Source organism: Sinocyclocheilus anshuiensis, unplaced genomic scaffold (genome assembly GCF_001515605.1).
Source record: "Sinocyclocheilus anshuiensis isolate Anshui unplaced genomic scaffold, SAMN03320099.WGS_v1.1 scaffold454, whole genome shotgun sequence".
NCBI classification, from domain to species: Eukaryota; Metazoa; Chordata; class Actinopteri; order Cypriniformes; family Cyprinidae; genus Sinocyclocheilus; species Sinocyclocheilus anshuiensis.
The window spans coordinates 4,440,787-4,460,687 of record NW_015548217.1 but is presented as its reverse complement, the minus strand read 5'-3'; the positions used below and the strand labels follow the sequence as shown (position 1 = coordinate 4,460,687).

Below are 19,901 nucleotides of genomic sequence, written 5' to 3'. Positions count from 1 at the left end.
GTCTTGCCATTTTACGTTTTGTGGTACATAATTTTTGTCATACTTTTGTGTGTATGCGCTTTGTTCATTTTTGTTTTGTGAACCCTTTGTGGGCCATGAAACTCTTTGGATCATCTTTATTTTGGCACCATCCTCATCTTCAGTTACATTTCACATCATAAAACTGCTGCTCTACACCTTATAAGACAATCACCACTGACCAATTTTTTTCCTTCTGGTCTCTCTGTTTTTCCACCATTTTTTGTTGACTTTATGTTGGATTTTCATTTGTCTGTTTAAAGAAACAGTTGAACGAAGTACAACAAGAACACTGCCTGCTGGTTACGCTCACAAACCTGTCTTTTCAACAAGATCGTACCAGGCATGGTCGACTGCTCCTATTACCGTCCCTGGGCAAACAAAATGTGGACTGGGTTCCCTCTCCAGTTCACCTTCCAACACGCCATCTGCTTCGCCACTAAAGTCTGTGTGGTCAATTTCCTCTGCTTCTCCAATCAAGTCCACCCTAGGAACATCGAATGCTTCTCCTGCAAAATCAGTTAGCGATGTAGCATCACCCATTAGAACATACAGATCTATGTCATCTCCAATAAAGGCTGTGGTTCAGCAACCTCAAAACCAAGTTCAAATTTCCTCCAGGCTCCTGTCTTCGCCGGGTAACTCTGGCACAGATCCGGTGTTCATTAAGGGGCTCACTGCTTCATTGTCCTCAAGAGCTAACTTGATTTCATCACCTGGATCCATGCTAGACAGAACTTTCACCACAGTGACGCAAGCTGATTCTATAAAGTCAGCCACAAATGCATACACGTCTTTATCATTCAAATCCACCCTGGCCCCCACAAGTATAGCAGCGTCCTCTCCCATTCGAAACATAACAAGCCTGTCCTCTATTAAAACAACCACAGATGCATCTAGGGGTACGATGCTGTCATCGCTTTCTTCATCAGCTAAGCCTACAATATCCAGTACTGAAACAGTCCTGTTAAATGGATCCATTTCACCGATAAAATACCCCTCATCCTCCTCTGCATCTTCCCGTCTGTTTACAGGAGGGGTTTACAGCTTACAAGAACGGATACAGGCCACAACTCAAGCAGCTACGGCCAGTGTTGGTGCAGCCTTCAGTGAGGCTGAGAAAACACTTACTGCTGGCTTAACGTCAAACTATAGTGCACTAAAATCTGTATCTTCACCTTTAAGATCAAATTTATCAAGTTCTGTTTACGATACCCTTAGATCACCAGCCACTACCACCACATCAGTATCATCCATTTCCATGTCCGTTCCGGTATTCTCCGTGGTCAATGTGCTCCCTGAACCCCAGGGGAAGAAACTCCCAGAAAAAATAACAATCACACCTCAGACACACACCCAAGCACAGTCCTCAACATCACGAATTAAACCCTCAAAGCCCTCACTTTTTATTTCCCCAACAGTCCTCAAAGCTGCTACCGCACCCACATTGACATCCAGTCAAGAGATTCTTAAGGATGTGGCAGATATGAAGGAAGATCTGATAAGAATGACTGCAATCTTACAAACTGACTCGTCAACCGCAGCCAAAAGCTTCCACTCGCATGTTTCTAAAGAGTCCAGGATGGAGGATGAAGAGCCTTTCAGTTTGGTTGAGAAAGTTAAAGAGGACCTTGTCAAAGTTAGTGAAATTCTCACAAAAGATGTCCTGAGCGAGGCCAAAAGCTCAAGTAAAGACAGGGCCTCAGAAGATGAATGGGAAGAGTTCTCCAAAGATGAAATTGAGGAGGCACGACAGAGTGCCCTGCGTTCCCTGCCAACATTTGAACCAACCCTTCCTGTCGGGCCACAGTCAGTGCCAGACAAAGATCTCAATTTAGCTAAAGTGGTTGATTACTTAATGAATGATCTTGGTGCCAGTTCCCTTTCAAAAATAGATGATGTAAAGAGCAGGTATGATGAAATAAAGAAGGAAGGGGAGGAAAAACAAAAGCGTACCATGAAACCGGAGCACAAGCTCAAAATGCCACCCACAGGTATGCGGACCTCTCCCTCAGAGAAAGACTTGAGTAAATTAGCAGACACCTATAGTGGCACAGATGCTATCCTGGAATCACCTGATGACTTTTCCCATGAACAAGATAAGAGTCCCCTCTCAGATAGTGGGTTTGAAACCAGAAGTGAAAAGACCCCATCAGCTCCTCAAAGTGCAGAGAGCACAGGGCCCAAACCCCCCTTCACAGATGTGCCTATTCCCCCTGTCATAACAGAAACCAGAACTGAGGTTGTTCACGTCATCAGGAGCTATGAACATCCTGAGGAGGTCTGTGAGCCACTAATGGATGAGGCAGCAGCTTTGAAGCCTCCGCTTGAGCCTGAGCCAGCAGTTAGCTCGATCAAAGATAAGGTAAAAGCCTTGCAGATGAAAGCCAGCTCTGAGGAACTGGCCTGCGTCAAAGAAGAAACTCATATCACCACTACAACTCGAATGGTCTACCACAAACCTCAACTGAAAGATGCTGGCTCTGACAGGATTGAAGAAACAATGTCAGTCCGAGACTTAATGAAAGCTTTTCAGTCTGGAAGAGACCCTTCCAAAGAATTTGCCGGTTTATTTGAGCACAAAGCTGGCCAAGATGCCATTAAAGGAGATGAATTGTCGCCACGGTTCCTCGAAAAGGACAAAAAACCAAAAGTTGAGAGAATTATTGAGGTGCATATAGAAAAGGGCAACACAACTGACCCGACAGAAGTTATAATCAGAGAGACTAAAAAGCATCCAGAGTTTATATGCAGGAGTGACCAAGGTCTCAAAGAGCTTGTTGAAAGGGTTGATGGTGATTATGAGATTCTTCAAGATGAGGAGGAACTTACTGCTGAGGAATCACTGCCGTCCTTCTTAGACACATCCAGAGTCAATACACCTGTTTCTCAAGAAGAAGAGTCTCGTCCCAGTTCAGCTCAGCTTATTGCAGATGAGTCATATAAAGCTTTAAAACTTCTAAGCCAGCATTCTATTGAGTATCATGATGACGAGTTATCTGAGTTGAGAGGGGAGTCATACAGGTTTGCTGAGAAAATGTTGCTCTCAGATAAATTAGACATATCACATTCTGATACTGAGGACTCAGTGGCAGACCAGGTGCATAGCGTAGCCACTGAGGTACATGGGGCAGAAGGCATATATGGAGAAAAAGTAGCTGGCCCCAGGAAGGAGTCCAAATTAAAGTCAGCAAGGGATGCATCAGACAAATCAGGTAAATATCCCCCACAAGATGAGCAATATGACAAAGTTACAGTATTACATTATACCACAGAACCCGGTAGCCCTAAACATGCAGTGTGGATGAGATTCACCCAGGATAGGCAGGACAGGAACAGAGAGAAGCTCATATATGAAGATAGAGTAGATCGGACCATTAAAGAGGCAGAGGAGAAACTGAGTGAGGTTTCACAGTTTTTTAGGGACAAAACTGAAAAGTTAAATGATGAGCTCAAGTCCCCTGAGAAAAAGAAACCGACAAGATTATCAAGAGAGACACGGTCAGGGCCGAGCTCAATGTGCAGCAGCCCTGAGAAAAAGCAAAAGACTGCAGCTGAGGAATGGGACAAAGGCAGACAGAAGATGTTTGGCAGCACAAACGAAAGGACAAGTGCAAGTCTGCCAAACAGTCCTGAGAGGCATATGCTGTCACAGTTCAGTGAGGACAAACCAAAACAGCACGAAGATCCTAAGCAGGCAAAGACAGGTGATGCAGGCCCCCCAGTCCCAGTTAAGACTTCTAGAGTGAGTTCTGTTCGACAAAAGTTTGAAATAGAAGCGCAGAAACAGGATCAGAATGTGCCTCTAACACAGTCAAAACAACCAGTTAAGAAACTACCAGAAAGTAAATTACCAGTGTATCAGTTTTACGCTGGTTCAAAACCCTCAAAAGCTGATTCCACAGACGAAGGACACCCACCTGCTAAAAAACGAACAGAAGCCGATAAAAGTAAAGTAACCCCTCACATTAGCAGCAGTACTATTGTCTCAAAGCAGTCAGGTGAAAAATGTTTACCTGAAAAATCTACCACATCAGATAATGTTGTTAAAAGAGCCTCACATTTTGAGAAAATGAAAGATCAAGAGTTTGATCAAACTCGGGAGTTCTCTACTAAAGCTGACTCTCAAGATTTGAAAGATGGAAATATTGCAGACAGGCATAGTGCAATTAATGATATTAAAGAGCAGCAGTATTTAAAGAGTGACATTAAAAATGAGACCGTTAAAACAGCTTCATTGTCTAAGGATAATATCAATAGGAATGACTTTCAGATAAAGACCCTTAAGAAAAAGACAGAATCTCATATTCCTGTGAGAACATCACCTGGTTCCTCAGGCAATAATCAGTCAAAGAAGGCAAATCAAGACACATTAACTAAATTATCTGAAAAGAGCCCATCGCACATACCTACCCTGACCAAAGCCAGGGTTCAGGGCCGTTCAGAGTTACAGAGAGAGCAAGCTGCAACAAATAAGTCTGAAGAAGTCTCTGCTGAAAGTAGAACAACAAGTGGTCTAAGTGGCACTAGTTCGGTCGAAAAAATATCCACCGTTACAACAAGAGAAAGTTTCAAAGGGCTTAAAACTTTACCAGTCTATGTAAGTGTTCAAGTAGGGAAACAGTCTGACAAAGAAATGGGAGGAGGAGGAACCAATGGAACATTCAAAAAGATGGTTAGCTCAGAAAGTCGAACAATTTATGCAGTTAAACAGAAACAGCCCACATCTCCTCAAGGCAGCCCAGATGATGACACTTTAGAACAGTTCTCTTTTATTGATAGCTCTGGCAAAAGTCCTATGACTCCAGAGACACCAAGCTCAGAAGAGGTCAGCTATGATCTCACCTCGAGAACCCCTGATCCATTTATTGCATTTATGCCAGGTATTGCAAGCCCAATAGCTGAGGTTTCAGAGGAGTCAGAAGATAGTGAGCAAGGCAAAGCTATTCATTTGAAAGAATCTGGACCAGAAAAAAGAGCCAATGGTAAGCACGAAACTGGCCAGGAGACAAAAGACAAAAGAATTGCATATATAGAGTTTCCTCCTCCACCACCCTTGGATTCTTATTCCTCACAGCCTGAGAAAAAAGGGTCGACTCCTTCCTCAGAGGCTGAGACTGAATTGATGGAAGTAAATCTCCAAGAGGAGCATGATAAACATCTTGCTGAACCTATAATAAGAGTCCAGCCTCCATCTCCTGTGCCCCCAGGAGCTAATGATAGCGATTCAAGTGAGGAGGAGGAATCTGTCTTTAAACCTATTCCAATAAAGAAATATACCTTTAAGATTGATGAGGACAAAGATTTGAAGAAAAGCCCATCCAAAAAACCTGACAAGAATGGGAACGATAAAGAACAAGGGGAAAATGGTAATGGAAAAGCAGAAGATTATGATTATGAACAAAATGGCAATGATCAGTCCATCACAGATTGCTCAATAGCGACAACGGCAGAGTTCTCTCATGACACTGATGCCACTGAGATTGACTCTCTTGATGGATATGAACTTCAAGATGAGGATGACGGCTTAAGTGAACCTATTGCCAAACCATTTGGATTTCCCAATGAAAACAGAAAGGATATTTGGGCATCAGATAATATGTCTAGACCAAGTGACCGTTGCCAAAGTAAACTTGAAGTAATTCATGAAGAATCACCAGCTGAGGATTACAAAAAGACCAAAGCTAAGACTGATCCCTCAAACAAAAGGAATGGAAAGGACAGTGAAAAGGATGGAAAACAGTCTGATCAAGGATTGTCAGACACTTACTTTAGTTACAAGCTAGATGAGGAGTTTAATACTCCTTTCAAAACTGTTGCAACAAAAGGCTTTGATCCTTGGTCAAGCAAGGGAGGAGAAGATGAAGTAGTGGACGCTAGAATTAAAGATGATGAGCCCAAGCCGTTTGGGCTAGCAGTAGATGACAAGTCTACAGCAACAACCCCTGACACAACTCCTGCAAGAACTCCAACCGATGAAAGCACACCAACTAGTGAGCCAAACCCTTTCCCTTTCCACGAAGGGAAGATGTTTGAGATGACCCGCAGTGGTGCGATTGACATGAGCAAGCGGGATTTTGTTGAAGAGAGGCTGCAATTTTTTCAGATCGGTGAGCATACATTAGGAGGGAGGATAGGGGATGGGGTCAGAAAACCAAATGCAGTCACCTCAAATCCACAGATAGTTGAGAGAGCACAAGTTAAGATGGAGGACAACACGGCTATATCATACAATATCATTCAGATATGCACTGACCACTCAGACACATCTAATGACATGGAGCCTCCCCCCTATTCAGAAGTCAGTTCTTTATGTTCGTCTTTTAAGGTAGGACTCAAATCTTCCAACATTGAGAGGAGAGATTTTGTTTGTGTAGACTCGGATAGTTCACAAGGTCAAACACCAGAAACTGCACATCAAGTAGGACCAGACACCTATAGAACAAGCAAGTACAATCAGAGGACAGACTCATCGACAGAGCCACAAACATACCTCCAGACAACTTCCAGTAATTCCAGAAACTGCAGTAATAATGCTAATCTTGAGGCCTTAAATGCTGGAACACACTGCTTGCTACAAAGCGGCATACAAACCGAACAGCTGTTAATGTCTGATCTTTGCTCAGTTCAATTAATAAACCCATGTGAAGATTCAGTCAGAAAGGACACTGGTACTTTCAGGGATGGCAGTACAAAGAATAATGATGTAATCTCCAAATGCAAAGACATTACAAGAAAGCCACCAAAGTCTAGGTTGCCAGTGAGAGCACCTCATCCACCACTGGGTTGTAAAAAATATCTAATATCTTCGAGACCAATTCAGAAGATTAGACCAGTAGCCAGGAATCGATTAGATCCATTCCCAGATGTGAAGCCTAAATCTAGAATCCCAATGATGAAGGTCAAAAATGTTAGTTCCTCACCAATTGGGAAATGTAGGACCATCACAATAGCCAACCAGAAAGGTAAAGCACAGCCAACCAAAACGATAACCACCAACAAAAGATCAAAACCCGGTCCAGTGAGTAGATCAGGCAGTAAATGTGATCAGGAACCCCTATATGAGGTTGGCAAAAGTTCTAGTACTTCAAAACCTAGTAGTGCAGTAAAGCTTGTGGACTGCCTTTCCAGTGAAGAGAAAAAGATGCAGGCATATGATAAGGATGAACAAAGCAGCACATCAAGGAACACATCTTTATCAGAAGCGTCGCAGCCCTCCAGTACATCCAGGTCTGCTAGAGACGTGAGATCACAGGTTGAGCAGTCCGGCAGAGACAGGAGGAGGAGGAGTAGGAGGACTGATGGAGGTGAAGGCAGTCAGGGTGCTGGGCCTCAAGTGGCCCCCGGCGTGGAGATCAAGCATAGTTTGTAAAACTTTAAACTTGTATGATCTTAGTTGCATGAGCCGTTGTGATTGCCTGTGGTGTGACCTGACTGTAGATGTCATCTCTGTCATTTGTCATTTTCTCTCTCTTTGTGTACTTGTGTGCTGGTCTCTAAACCTGTTTTCAGATCTCTTTCTATGGATAGTCAGTTTTACTGTAGCATGCCAGTGTGAGTGGGTTTGCTGGCCATTTTTATTGGTTCCGAGTTTCGCGTAAGGTGCTAAGGAAGCCTATAGATCTCGTGAGCCCACGCAGACACACAGTCCTAGCACAGCACCAAAGATGCCGCATGTTTAGTTTCATTTGATACTGTGAATTCACATTTGACCCTCTGCTGTAGCTGTAGAGACATTTGAATCGTGTCTTTTTTGTGATTTATTTGTTGTGTTTCTGGTAAGAGTATACTGTCAGAAGGTTTAAACATTTCCAATTAGATTGGTTAGATGCATTCTTTACAAATCTAACCTCTTAAAACTAACAAAAACTAACAAGATAACTGAATATATCAAAATATTTTTGCAACTCTTTTCTGATCAATCTCCCCTCACCTGTTATTTGGATATGGACTCATTTTGTTGTAGCTAAAATATGCAAAAATCTCCCCCACACTTTTAATTATCTTGACTAGATCAGAAAAGGGTAGTCTGATTTATTACTTTTCTAACTTCTCTGAATATTATGTTTTAAAGATTTTCATGACTTTCCATCTTCTGCTCTCAGGCCCTCAGAGCCCCTGTGAAAGAACAGATGTACGTATGGCAATTGTGGCAGATCATCTTGGCCTGAGTTGGACTGGTAAGAAATGACACCACCGAGAGGACAAAGTGTTGCATTACACCTTAGCACAAATATACCCTATATGTTTATATCTCTGTAATAATGTCATCTGTGAAAATAATGTCACATTTTACTTTTTTTTTTTGTATTATTATTTTTTTGCACATATGGCTTCGCGTTACTTGTTGTTGTTTCTCAAAGCATCGGTGCTGCTGTGATCAGTAGGGTGTGCCATCTGCAGTCACTGCAGTACTGCGCACATGTGTACGGGGGAGTGGTTAAGACAGAGGAGTCGTTAATCTATTTTTAATGTATTGCAGAGCTGGCCAGGGAAATGGAATTTTCGGTTGATGAGATAAATCAAATCCGTGTGGAAAACCCCAACTCATTGACAGCTCAGAGTTTCATGCTATTAAAGAAATGGGTTAGCCGAGATGGTAAAAACGCTACAAGTAAGTGTGCCTATGCACTACATCTTTTCTGAATAAGGGTGAATCATACGGAGAGGAGAAAGGTGGGTGGGGTTTGGGCAGGGACAGACAGACTTCTGTATCTAAATCATATTCTCAGCCATTATAAGAGAAATAACATAAAGGTGCTGTATGTAAGTTTTTGACTCTACTAAAGCAAAAAAATACCATATGTTTGCAGATATTTAAGAAACATGCTAAGTTAACATACTTGTTTATCTGAAAAACAGTGCTACAGTCAGTTATTCTCCTTTGAAAATGTGCATTCCGGGCCGGAATGTCGGTCTGTTTTGGTTTGTGAAACCCGCCTACTGCCAGTTTACCCAATTGTATTTCGTCACCTCGGGTTGCCAGTTGGCGGAAAACACAGCATATTTCAATTCATTCATCGTCAAGTGCGCTCGTTCCTGTTGGTATCGTCAATCTGGCAATCTGCGTATGCGTCAAGTCTGAGGAGGAGGGGCCGGGTGAAAAAAACCCTCTCCGATATTTTGAATTTGGACTGCAATATGTAGTTCAACCACTCGGTGTCAATCCTACATACAGCACCTTTAAAGGCTAAATTTATTGTTCAGCTAATATGTGCAATCATGAATATCTTTTCTTTTTTCCTTTTAGCGGATGCCTTAACTGCAGTCCTGACTAAGCTCAATCGGCTGGATATTGTGACATTGCTGGAAGGGCCGATATTTGACTATGGTAACATTTCAGGCACAAGATGTTTTGCAGATGATAGCGCAGTTTCCCAGGAGCAGGCTGATGGTAAAGTTTAGCCCCATCTACCTGAACTCTACTTTTCTATGTCTCTCACAAATCTGTAGATTCATAGAACCGTCATGGCAAAACACTTATTGCTCTAAATTCAAACCTAGTATAAACTTAAACTGAAGTTTAAGTTTAAATCTCAATCTTTTCTAATTAGTTAGGTTCGCCAGTTATCAACACTGCTATTTCCCAGCCTGGTGTTGGACCAGTCAGGGATCAGTGTAATCATAAATATTGAATTATTATGATTGTATGTTTGTATGAAAGCATTAAAGCATGCATCTATATAGTATATGACTTAAGCTAATGCTGAATCAAAACTTAACCCCATCTTAATAATAGTGGAAATTACAATAAATTTATATGGAGCAACAGTTGGGATCCATAAGTAAAAAAAAAAAAACATTGGTTTTCACCAATGATTATGAATAAACCTTTCATATTTGATATTGTTAATTGATGATACATGCTTTTGTAGAAATTAAAATTAATTGCCAAATTCCAGAACTACAATAGCCATATATAGTGCTCTACTGAAAATGTGTTTTTTGAACCTTAAACCGCATAAACACATTTCATTACACCAAATACACAAAATAATGTTCTTTTTAGCAACATTATATGACCCCTTTAAGGCTTTATATTCTGATTTGTGTGCTGGATCTGATGGGTTTAAGATTTGGTTCATACCATATTAAGACAAATATTATGTTTATGTGTATACAAAGTATCCTCTCCAAAGTATACCAACTACTGTAGCTATTAGCAATGGCAATAGTGCTCTACTCTGTTTTCTCTTCTGATTTTTTCTGAGATGTTAAACATACATGAAAACATAATAGGATTCAACCTGCTTTTACAGCATGATAGCCTTAATGTTTCTCTCTGTGTAGTGCTAACAGTAACTCAGTAGTCTGGAAGCAATATCAATAGCATGGGTCTGGCTACTATGGAATGTCTGCTTGCTGTCAGGCTGCCTGATCCTCCAGTATCCCAGAATCCTCTGAACCTTCCTGATAGAGTGCTTCTGCTGCAAATCCAGACCAGCTGCTTCTCCACTGCCTACCAACTTCTTTCATAGCAACACTTTTGCCTCATTTCAAAGCACAGTGGTGCAGCACTGTTTAGCGTAGTTGCTCTGTCTTTGGTGGAGTAAATTAGTGCTAGCTCTTGCTACAGCTCTTCACTCATGCTATGGTAACTCGCTCTTATTAACACTGCATTCTTATCTTCATATAGCAACATCATCCTGATACATCTCATGTTTTTAACACCATATCTGCAACATCTTGTCTTGCTCCATTTTTCTGTAACCTGGTGTCCATGACAGTTTCTACTGCCCCTACTTCATCTACATCATTTGTATCTCCTAACCTTAAAGTGTTGACCAAACAGTCCTTTTCCTCACCATCATCATCACCCATCTTCTTCCATTTACGTCAAGACCCCACTGTTCCTGAACTTTATATTTAGTGTTGTAATTATCTGCCTTTGAAAATTACATGGTGAACTACACTTTCAGATACTATAACTATACTAATTATACTATATGTTGCTTACCTTAATGGTATATTTGTAATGGAGTATTCTGGGATAACTTACCTGCTATTGATCATCTGTGGTATCCTTTTGACTACCACAGAAAATGACTTTTCCTCAAAAGTAATCCACTTACAATGGGAGTCTAAGAGGCAAGATGATGGGGCAAATGTGCCAGAAGGTTATAAAGCTGAAATATAAAGCTTGTTTTTGCTAAAGCACTTAAATTCTGTGCAAATGTTTGTTATTTGAGTTGTGAAGTTATCTAATTTTTAAGGTGGGACTTCTCTAACTTCTGCAAATAACCCAGAATATTCCTTTAAAGCCATCAAGTTAGGACTTATTCAATTCAGAATGCCACCTTAACATCAACATGAACCTCCATGACATTTTCAAAGGCCTCTGTCATAACATCTGTTGCTGTGGCATTGTGCACAAGTGGTGTTCGCCTCCATCTCACTGTGTTGTATCACTCAGGTTACCACAAAATTGAGCTGGAGCTCAAGAGTCCCTCAGAGCTGACCTATGAGCCCCCTACCCCTCTGCGTCAAGATGATTTCTTTAGCGAGGACATTAGGCTAAAGTTCCCCTCTAGTGCCCCTGTTAGACCCAGTGAACTGTCCTTGCCAAGCACTAGTGGCCCAGTGTCTGCAGATGCCAAGCCGCCTGCCGTCATGGCGGAGGACACCTCTATTGGAGGCCGAGAGTCTGTTAGCCAAGAGGATGGGTCAGCTGAAGATGATTTTGGTGTCAGCAAAGAATCAGCAGCCAACTCGGAACAACGTGACAGTGAGGGAACCTCAAAAGAATCACATGTCTTCCCAAACAGTCCAGTAAAAGAGCAGAAGGAAGTACAACCTAAGCTTCCCATTTGTGTATCAGTCAGCGAAGCTCCTGGAGAGAGTGGCAAGTCTGGGTTTGACGAAGAAGATGAAGAGATGACCCAAGAGAAGATAAAGTCTCTCTTGGAGAACATTAAGTTGGAGGAAGGCTCAGAGGATGAGGAGATGACTGAGGAGAGGCTGCAAGCGATCCTCTCTCAAGTGCAGCTGGCAGAAAAAGACATGTCTTCAGTTTCAGGTCTGCAGAGTGAGACGTCCAGTACAAACGGGAAGACGGCAACTTTGGGCCAAGGACTGAATCCTGAAACACAAGGGCAAAGAGAGTCCAGGTAAGAACAGTGACCTCTACCAACAAACTGTTTTCTTATTCCACAAGCTCAGCAGGTTAGGTATCAATCAAGTAATGTATTTCAAACTTCGATGCCTCCACAGCCAAGAACTAACGTCATCAAAACCTGGAGTGCAAACTGAGAGGCAAAATGGGGAACATCCAGAGCTCCAAGCCCAAGTTCGCTTGTCACCAGACGCGAGTGAGTCTTCCAGCAAACCAAAGGGCAAAGCTAGGAAAGACTCAGGACAAGAAGATGTAAGCAGTGAGGCTCTAGAGGACAGAGGACCAAACAACAGGGGGGAGGACATTTCCGAGCCTAAAGTCCAGGTAAAATTTTCTTTCAGAGACCTTAAAAGTTGAACAACAATGCCCTGTAGATTTTCAAGTTTTTAACCAAGCATGTACTCACATGGCTCAGGGTCTCTCTATCTTCTCCCTTGTTCAGAACTAAGGGTGCTTTCACACCTGGCTCGTTGTTTCGGAACCTGGCGCGTTTCCCCCCTTAGCTCGGTTCGTTTGGGCACGGCAATCACGCTCGGATCTGCGCCAAAACAGCTCGATTGAAAACGAACTCTGGAGCGGTTCGGTTGTAGTGAGAAAGCATTCCGATCTAACGGACCAATGAACCAGGCTATATCACAATGTATAATGGGTAATTACGTAAGTTCCGTGAAAAGCATTAATTTTGTTGTTTTGCTAATACTTCAAAATGAACCTGTGAATGTCTGTGGGTGAGCACATCTTCACCATTCAAAATCAAAGCGCGCCTTTTCATTTTATAATGCTTTCTTATTGCTCTTTATCGTAGTAACTGTTAGGTGCATTTTAAAAATGTTTTCCCGATGAATCCTGGACTCCTGTTCAAAATGATAAATTAATATAATGACAGCTACAAAAAAAAACAAAAAACACAACAATAACAATAAGCCCTCGAAGCTGTTGTCGTTCCATCTTGACGGATGACAGCTATGAGCGGAATTCTGGAAAATAAACCGTGGAACTTTGACCAATGAGAGGACAGTTTACTCGCACGTGACTTGTATTAACAATTTTGGTCCGTTTAGAAACTTTGCCGTGTGAAAGCAAACCGCACCAAGAATAAAAATCAACATTGTAATAATTTGAATCCCTGTTTCGGAACAAAGCAATCGATCTACAGGTGTAAAAGCACCCTAAATTCACTACCCAGGGAGTCCGCCATTTCTTTTGCGTTCTTCCTTTGTAAAAGTTCCATTGTATTCAAACTTTCGTGCTATAGTAATTTACTGCAAATGTCATCATGTCTTCTCCAGTCTCTCAAGTCTCAAGCTACAACAAAGATGAGCAATAAGCAAATCTAAGTTTAACAAAAGACGTGACATGTATTGTATTTAATCCTTGAAGTACTTGATTATGCTTCAAATGCATCACGTATACCTCGACAGATGAAGAATGTTACTTTTTTCTTATAGCTATCTAACCTTAGATTGATTACAACTGCGAATGTAAACGTGATTACATCCTCCATTGAAATAAATAATTATTATCAATGCTCAATTCTTGAGCACAGTGAAGATTTGTGACTTCAAGAACATTAGTTGAAGGTCTGAAGCACTGCATATGAGTTTGATGGCTCATGCACTGCTGTAATGTGCTGACCTGACTCTAGCAGGAAGCTCGTAGAGATAATGAATCCAGCTCTGATGAGGAAGAAACTGTCACCACCAGAGTGTATCGGCGGAGAGTGATTCTGAAGGTACTGTGAGTGGTACTTTTGTAGATTTGGGCCGGTTTGTGTGCTACAGACTTTGCGTGTGCTTTTAGTCTGTGTGCTAAGAGGGAATGAAGTGATTAGCACAGTGCCACTTTTCATGCAGACGTTGCTGTGATTTTTGGAGTGTATTTTTCTAGCGTGATCTATTTTTCTTTTTTTATGTTTTGTTATTCTCCGCTATTCTCCGCTCCTTCCCCTATCTTTGATTAATTAAAGATGCTTGTTAAGGTTAGCATCACTACTAATACTATTATTATTATTATTATTATTATTATTATTAATACTAATACTAATTTTACAGATTTGGTTTTAATTTAACTCAATTTTACAAACATTGACTGTATAAAAAAAATGGCCCATCACTACTACTGTGTATTATAAAAAATCAAGTCAATAATTACTGGATTAATTTAACGAGTTATGTCTTTGGCATGTCATTTGAAAGATGTATAAGACACTCAGCTTCTGCTTTTTCCTTTTTTTGCCTGCAGTGTTGGATTTAACAATTAATTTGTATGTTTTTTTAATGACTAAATACATTCAGCCGTTGTCATCAGCACGTTTGGCTTGAAACTTTGTCTTGTCTCAAACCAAAAAAAGATCTGATGAAAGCACTTATTATTTTTCTTTTTTTACTTTTTCATGTTTGTGTGTGTGTGTGTGTGTGTGTGTGTGTGTGTGTGTGATCTAAACTTTAAAACAAAGTAAAAGATCTGATGTTTCATCGTGCATCCCACCTCTGTAGGGTGATCAGGCCAGAAACATCCCTGTTGAGACTGTGACAGAGGAGCAGTACACAGATGAAGATGGAAACACGGTCACCAGAAAAGTAATGTCCATGCCCATCCCTAGCAACGTCACAGTCTCCTCATTTTACCACGTCTTTTCCCTTCCCTTCTGCCCCCGTGTGGGTTTAAACCATTACCATGAGACGTGACTTTACACCCTTCTCTTAGGTCATCCGTAAAGTGGTGCGTCGCACAGCTGGTGTGGAAGAGAAAGGCAGGAGAAAGCGTGGGAAGCGTTCCCGGCAGGCCAATAGGGCCGAGCAGGAGGAACAGGGGGGCCCCGGGCCCCACAGAGAGCATACTGAGGTTGGATTCGTGTGCGGTGCTGATGCTAGTGCTAGTGCGGGCCTGCAGTGTGCAGAACATTTCAGAACAGCCTGCTGTATCTTAAATCTAACCCAAGTTTTCTGATTTTGATTTGAAGTGGCTTTATTAATGGAAAACTGAGCGAAAAACGTCTGTGGACTGATATGTGTTCCCTCTAGCTGTGTGGCCGCACACTTTTAATGTTGCTACTAACACAGAACTAAAAAACATTTAGAACACAAAGCAGACTCAAAAAAAATAGGTGAGGTGAAAAAGCTTGAATGCGCTAAACTGTTACAACTGGAGTCCATCCGCATGTCCATTGATTTTCAGTATGGAGCTGAAGCTATGCTGATTTAATTTAGGCTGCATTCTACAACAAATGAAACTGAAAAAATGACTTTAGAATGTTTTGTTTTCCCATGAGCATAACTTACTTTTCTCATGATCTCAGAATAATACAAGTTATCTTGACAAGGTAACAAATCTTGAGTTACCTCACAAATGCAAACAAACAAAAAAAGAACAGTAATGCTTGACCTGTATATAACTACGCTAGATAGATAGCCTAATGTTATCTAGGTAAGTTATCTACGTTGCTTTACTGTAATTTTTGTGTATTTGTTTTCATGAGGTAACAGAAGGAAAAAAATCCAATTAGTCCAAGGGATAGCTCACCCAAAAATGACAATTCTGTAATTAATTACTCAACCTCGTGTTGTTCCAAACCCGTTAAGACTTTGGTTCATCTTCGGAAGACAAATTAAGATATTTTGGATGAAATCCAAGAGCTTTTTGACCCTGCATAGAGAGGCAACGCAACTGACACTCACTTTTAAGGCCCAGAAAGGTTTCAAGGACATCATTAAAATAGTTCATGTGACATCAGTGGTTCAACTGTAATGTTATAAAGCTATGAGAATACTTTTATTCAACTTTATTACTTTATACAACAATTTCGTGGTCAGTCTTCGACACAAAAAAAGAACAGTAATGCTTGACCTGTATATAACTACGCTAGATAGATAGCCTAATGTTATCTAGGTAAGTTATCTACGTTGCTTTACTGTAATTTTTGTGTATTTGTTTTCATGAGGTAACAGAAGGAAAAAAATCCAATTAGTCCAAGGGATAGCTCACCCAAAAATGACAATTCTGTAATTAATTACTCAACCTCGTGTTGTTCCAAACCCGTTAAGACTTTGGTTCATCTTCGGAAGACAAATTAAGATATTTTGGATGAAATCCAAGAGCTTTTTGACCCTGCATAGAGAGGCAACGCAACTGACACTCACTTTTAAGGCCCAGAAAGGTTTCAAGGACATCATTAAAATAGTTAATGTGACATCAGTGGTTCAACTGTAATGTTATAAAGCTATGAGAATACTTTTATTCAACTTTATTTATTACTTTATACAACAATTTCGTGGTCAGTCTTCGACACGCGTTCACGAGAGTACCACGATGCATGCGTGTGGAGCTGCTGATGCAGGAGTTGGCGTTCTGACATAGAACGTCCATCTCTCTTAGTTCATCATCTGTATATTCTGGCTTAAATAAGTAAGGCTGGGCAAAAAATTGCAAGTCAACCTCTCTGTCGAAATCTTCAGACATGTTTACAAAGACTGTTTTATGTACAGCATGCATCTGATTAATTAATGGCAGAATTTTCATTTTTTTGGTGAACTATCCCTTTAAATTCATTTTGAGAAAACAATTTCTTCATTGACACTGACTGCACAGGTGGTGTTTCTGCTTATGTGGCTGAAGGGTGTATACAAATAGGTTTTGAAAAAAAAAAAGAGAGTGAACATTGGTTTCTCACTAATCATTTTTTTTTTCTTTTATAACATTTGTTGTGTGTTACCATGGATGGGCATTGGGAGTAATATCCCTGTTGATGCTCTGCTGTATGACGAGTCATCTCTAACTACAAGCTTTTATTGTTTCAGCCTGGAGAAGGAGGGAAGGGCATAAAAAAGGAAGGAAGACAAAGGGAGAAAATGGGTCAATCGTAACAGTTGTGCTCTTTTTGGTAAGTTCATATGGTTCAGTGTAAAAAGCAGAGCAGAGTGGAATCCTGCCAGTTCAGGCGGTAGCTTTTGTGTATAGTCATCAACACAATAGTCACCAGAGAAATGTGCTTTGTAACAGCGCTTTTTCCAGTACAGTTGAAACGCAGCCCACTGATGACATGCAGACGCAGCAAATTAGCCCATGCAACTGTTCTTTTGCTCATGCCTTTGTGTCCAGACCAGGACAAGGTGTTTGAAGGGTCATTTGGGTCTTGCATTGTAAACCTACACAATGACTGGACATCTAAAGTCAACACGGAATGATTTTCATTGTTGTTGTTTAGATTTAATTAGTGGCCTAGAAATAGCGCAGAATCATGAATATTTCATAATAGTCTTTGCTTTAGAAATCCTGAAGCTTTCTGCTTATTTCCAATTATTTAATACCAGATTTTCGATGCACTCTCACATTTTTAGACTCCACTGTTTATCAATTGAAAAGCTATGCTGTGTTCTTAAATGAATAAATGAAGTTGATATGTTTCTGTATCTCACTGTGTTTCAGATCTGAAAGTGTTTCAAAACCATTTTCTTACGAGGAGAATCACTGGAAACGTGCAGGAGGTCAGGGGATGAGGATCGTGTGTCCGCAGCTTTCATAAAAACAAACGGCTTTCAGCCAGACGGCTTTTGATTTCGCATGAGCATGAAAAAAAAAAAACTTGTTTCTGTCAATAACACCGAATGGCTAACGGTCGAGAGGACTTTGTTGGTGTGACGTTTCGATCGACTGGGGGCGTCCGATACGAGAGACCAAAGAGGCCACGAAACATACTGCAGATTGACAGAAAAGGAGGGACTCGTTCGAATCACCTTCTACACTCGCCTTACATTTTTTTCCTCTCGGACCCATGATGTCAGGGTGTATAATGCTGTTGGAGCTTATGATGTACATAAATTACACTGTATAAATTTGAAGGTGGCTCACAATATTGGTAATGCACTGGCAAGTGTGTAGGAATGAACTACCAATTCTGATTCCAATTTTAAGGGAACGCTTCGGTGTAACGTCACATGCACTTGTATAATTATTAGCAAGAAAAATGTTTGTAAATGAAAAAAAGCCAGCTTGATTTTAACAACGGATGTTTCTTTCAAACCTACTGCGGTTTTCAGTGGTATGAACATTGGATCCGCTGTAGTTCTGTTTAGAGACTTCTTCAGAGTACTAATATTTTCATGCATGTGATTCACTTTATTTAGATTTTTCTAAACAGCATAACACACAAGAGAAGGGGGAATGATGTTCTGTATGGATGCACTCACAGCCTTGCTAATGCTCACTTTTTTTTTTTTAGAAAGATGGCAGTATCACACCACCATTGTTCAGCTTCACTAAAATACATTGTGTCCCATCACATCACAGCGACACGTTCCCTATGCAGTTACAGATCTGCAATCCGAACGCTCACCGGTATGGAACTTTTAACTGTTCTCATGTGTATTGGCTCTAAGATGTAGAAGTCTTTCTGTCATTTGTAATCATTCTAGCAGTGTATCACTACTTTTCAAGGCTGCTGTGGTTTTGGGGGAAATTTTACTTTGATTTTGGTGCATTGAGAAATCACCCAAGCATTCATGGATGATAGATCTGGTAACAAACATATGTATGGAAAAAACAAACATACACTGGATGATCAAATTAATTATTTAAGCTTATAATAAATTGTGTTCAAACCCTCACTGTGTTTTCTTTCTTGTTCAACATTAAGCATTCAAACGTTTTAAGGGGGAATCTCATGATAAAAAGGACATATTCATAAGAAATGAGTAATTTAAGACTAATTTTCAATATTTATTTGTTGGATTGTGACATTATTATCATTACAATTAAGCACATTTTCCTCACAATTAATTTTACTGTTTTTTTTTTTTACAGTAGCTACCCCAAATGTAATTAAAATGCCATAAAATGTCACTTTCTAATTGTCTTAAAACAAATTAATGTTCTTAAAAGTAGTCTTCATTTTCTTTTTGAAAAACATAATTTTTTTTTCTTTAGATTTTGAGGTGAAATTCACAAATTATTAATGAACCTCTCCAGTATAGGCAGTCCTGAAGGTAGATTAAAAATGAAGATTGTGTCATACTTCAAGCAGGCACAGTCGAGCTTTCTTTTTCCATCCTTATGAGCTCTTATGTCTTAATTAAATTCTAAATGAAATTCATCTTATGAAGTTCATCATATAAGCTCATGATATAAAGGTTCATCATGCAAAACAATCTTGTTACTTCAAACAAGCCGCTTTGTTCACTTGGATGGAATACTTGGGATTTATTAACTTTTTGAGGCTTGGACATTTTTGGTTGCATGGTTGCTTTAAATGTAAGCACAAAAACGATGAGAGAATATTAAAAAAAAAACATCTTAACTTGTTCTCCAAAGATAAACAAGTCTTATGGGTTTGGAACATGATGAGAGTGAATGATAGAAATTTTGGATGAACTAACCCATGTTACCTAGCTGAACATGTAGGTTAACATAACATAGCTGCATTCAGTTGAGTTCATGTAACTTATTTATATGAATTTTATTAATCAAACATACCGAAAACAGACCCTGGTGTCCAGCTTTCTTTGGCAGGCTCAACTATATCAGCGCTGAGAAAATTAACAGCTAACACATGATTGCTGTTTAAGCAAATGTCTAAGCAATAATTTACACCTTTACAACATAATGATACCTTGAATTCTAAACATACAGTAAGGACTTTACCCAGCTCTAAGCCCCGCCCATTTCCAGAGTGAACCGTTTGAACGAACCGATTCGCTCAAATGAATCGAATCACTAGAGGTCGCTGTAGCGACTCCCGTCCTACAGCAGTATTTCATTCCTCGTTCTCTCACTGACT

The 19,901-nt window shown here is 40.4% G+C and overlaps 1 protein-coding gene across 29 annotated transcripts in view; it reads left to right on the top strand.

Annotated features, from left to right (window-relative positions):
- The window catches only part of LOC107654059 (ankyrin-3-like), a 164,097-nt gene extending 145,558 nt beyond the window's left edge, over positions 1-18,539 (top strand). For 10 of the 29 annotated variants that reach the window (XM_016440969.1, XM_016440968.1, XM_016440964.1 and 7 more), the window contains 11 exons: positions 282-6,128; positions 8,124-8,198; positions 8,501-8,632; positions 9,269-9,412; positions 11,432-12,125; positions 12,229-12,454; positions 13,776-13,862; positions 14,626-14,709; positions 14,837-14,974; positions 16,927-17,009; positions 17,555-18,539. In XM_016440969.1, the coding sequence (XP_016296455.1) occupies positions 282-6,128; positions 8,124-8,198; positions 8,501-8,632; positions 9,269-9,412; positions 11,432-12,125; positions 12,229-12,454; positions 13,776-13,862; positions 14,626-14,709; positions 14,837-14,974; positions 16,927-16,992 (7,493 nt within the window). In that variant the 3' untranslated portion in view covers positions 16,993-17,009; positions 17,555-18,539. Of the gene's footprint in view, positions 1-281; positions 7,383-8,123; positions 8,199-8,500; positions 8,633-9,268; positions 9,413-11,431; positions 12,126-12,228; positions 12,455-13,775; positions 13,863-14,625; positions 14,710-14,836; positions 14,975-16,926; positions 17,010-17,554 lie in introns of all 29 variants that reach the window. The other 19 variants (XM_016440988.1, XM_016440987.1, XM_016440985.1 and 16 more) reach the window with 9 other exon arrangements.
- Positions 18,540-19,901: the final 1,362 nt, after the last annotated feature.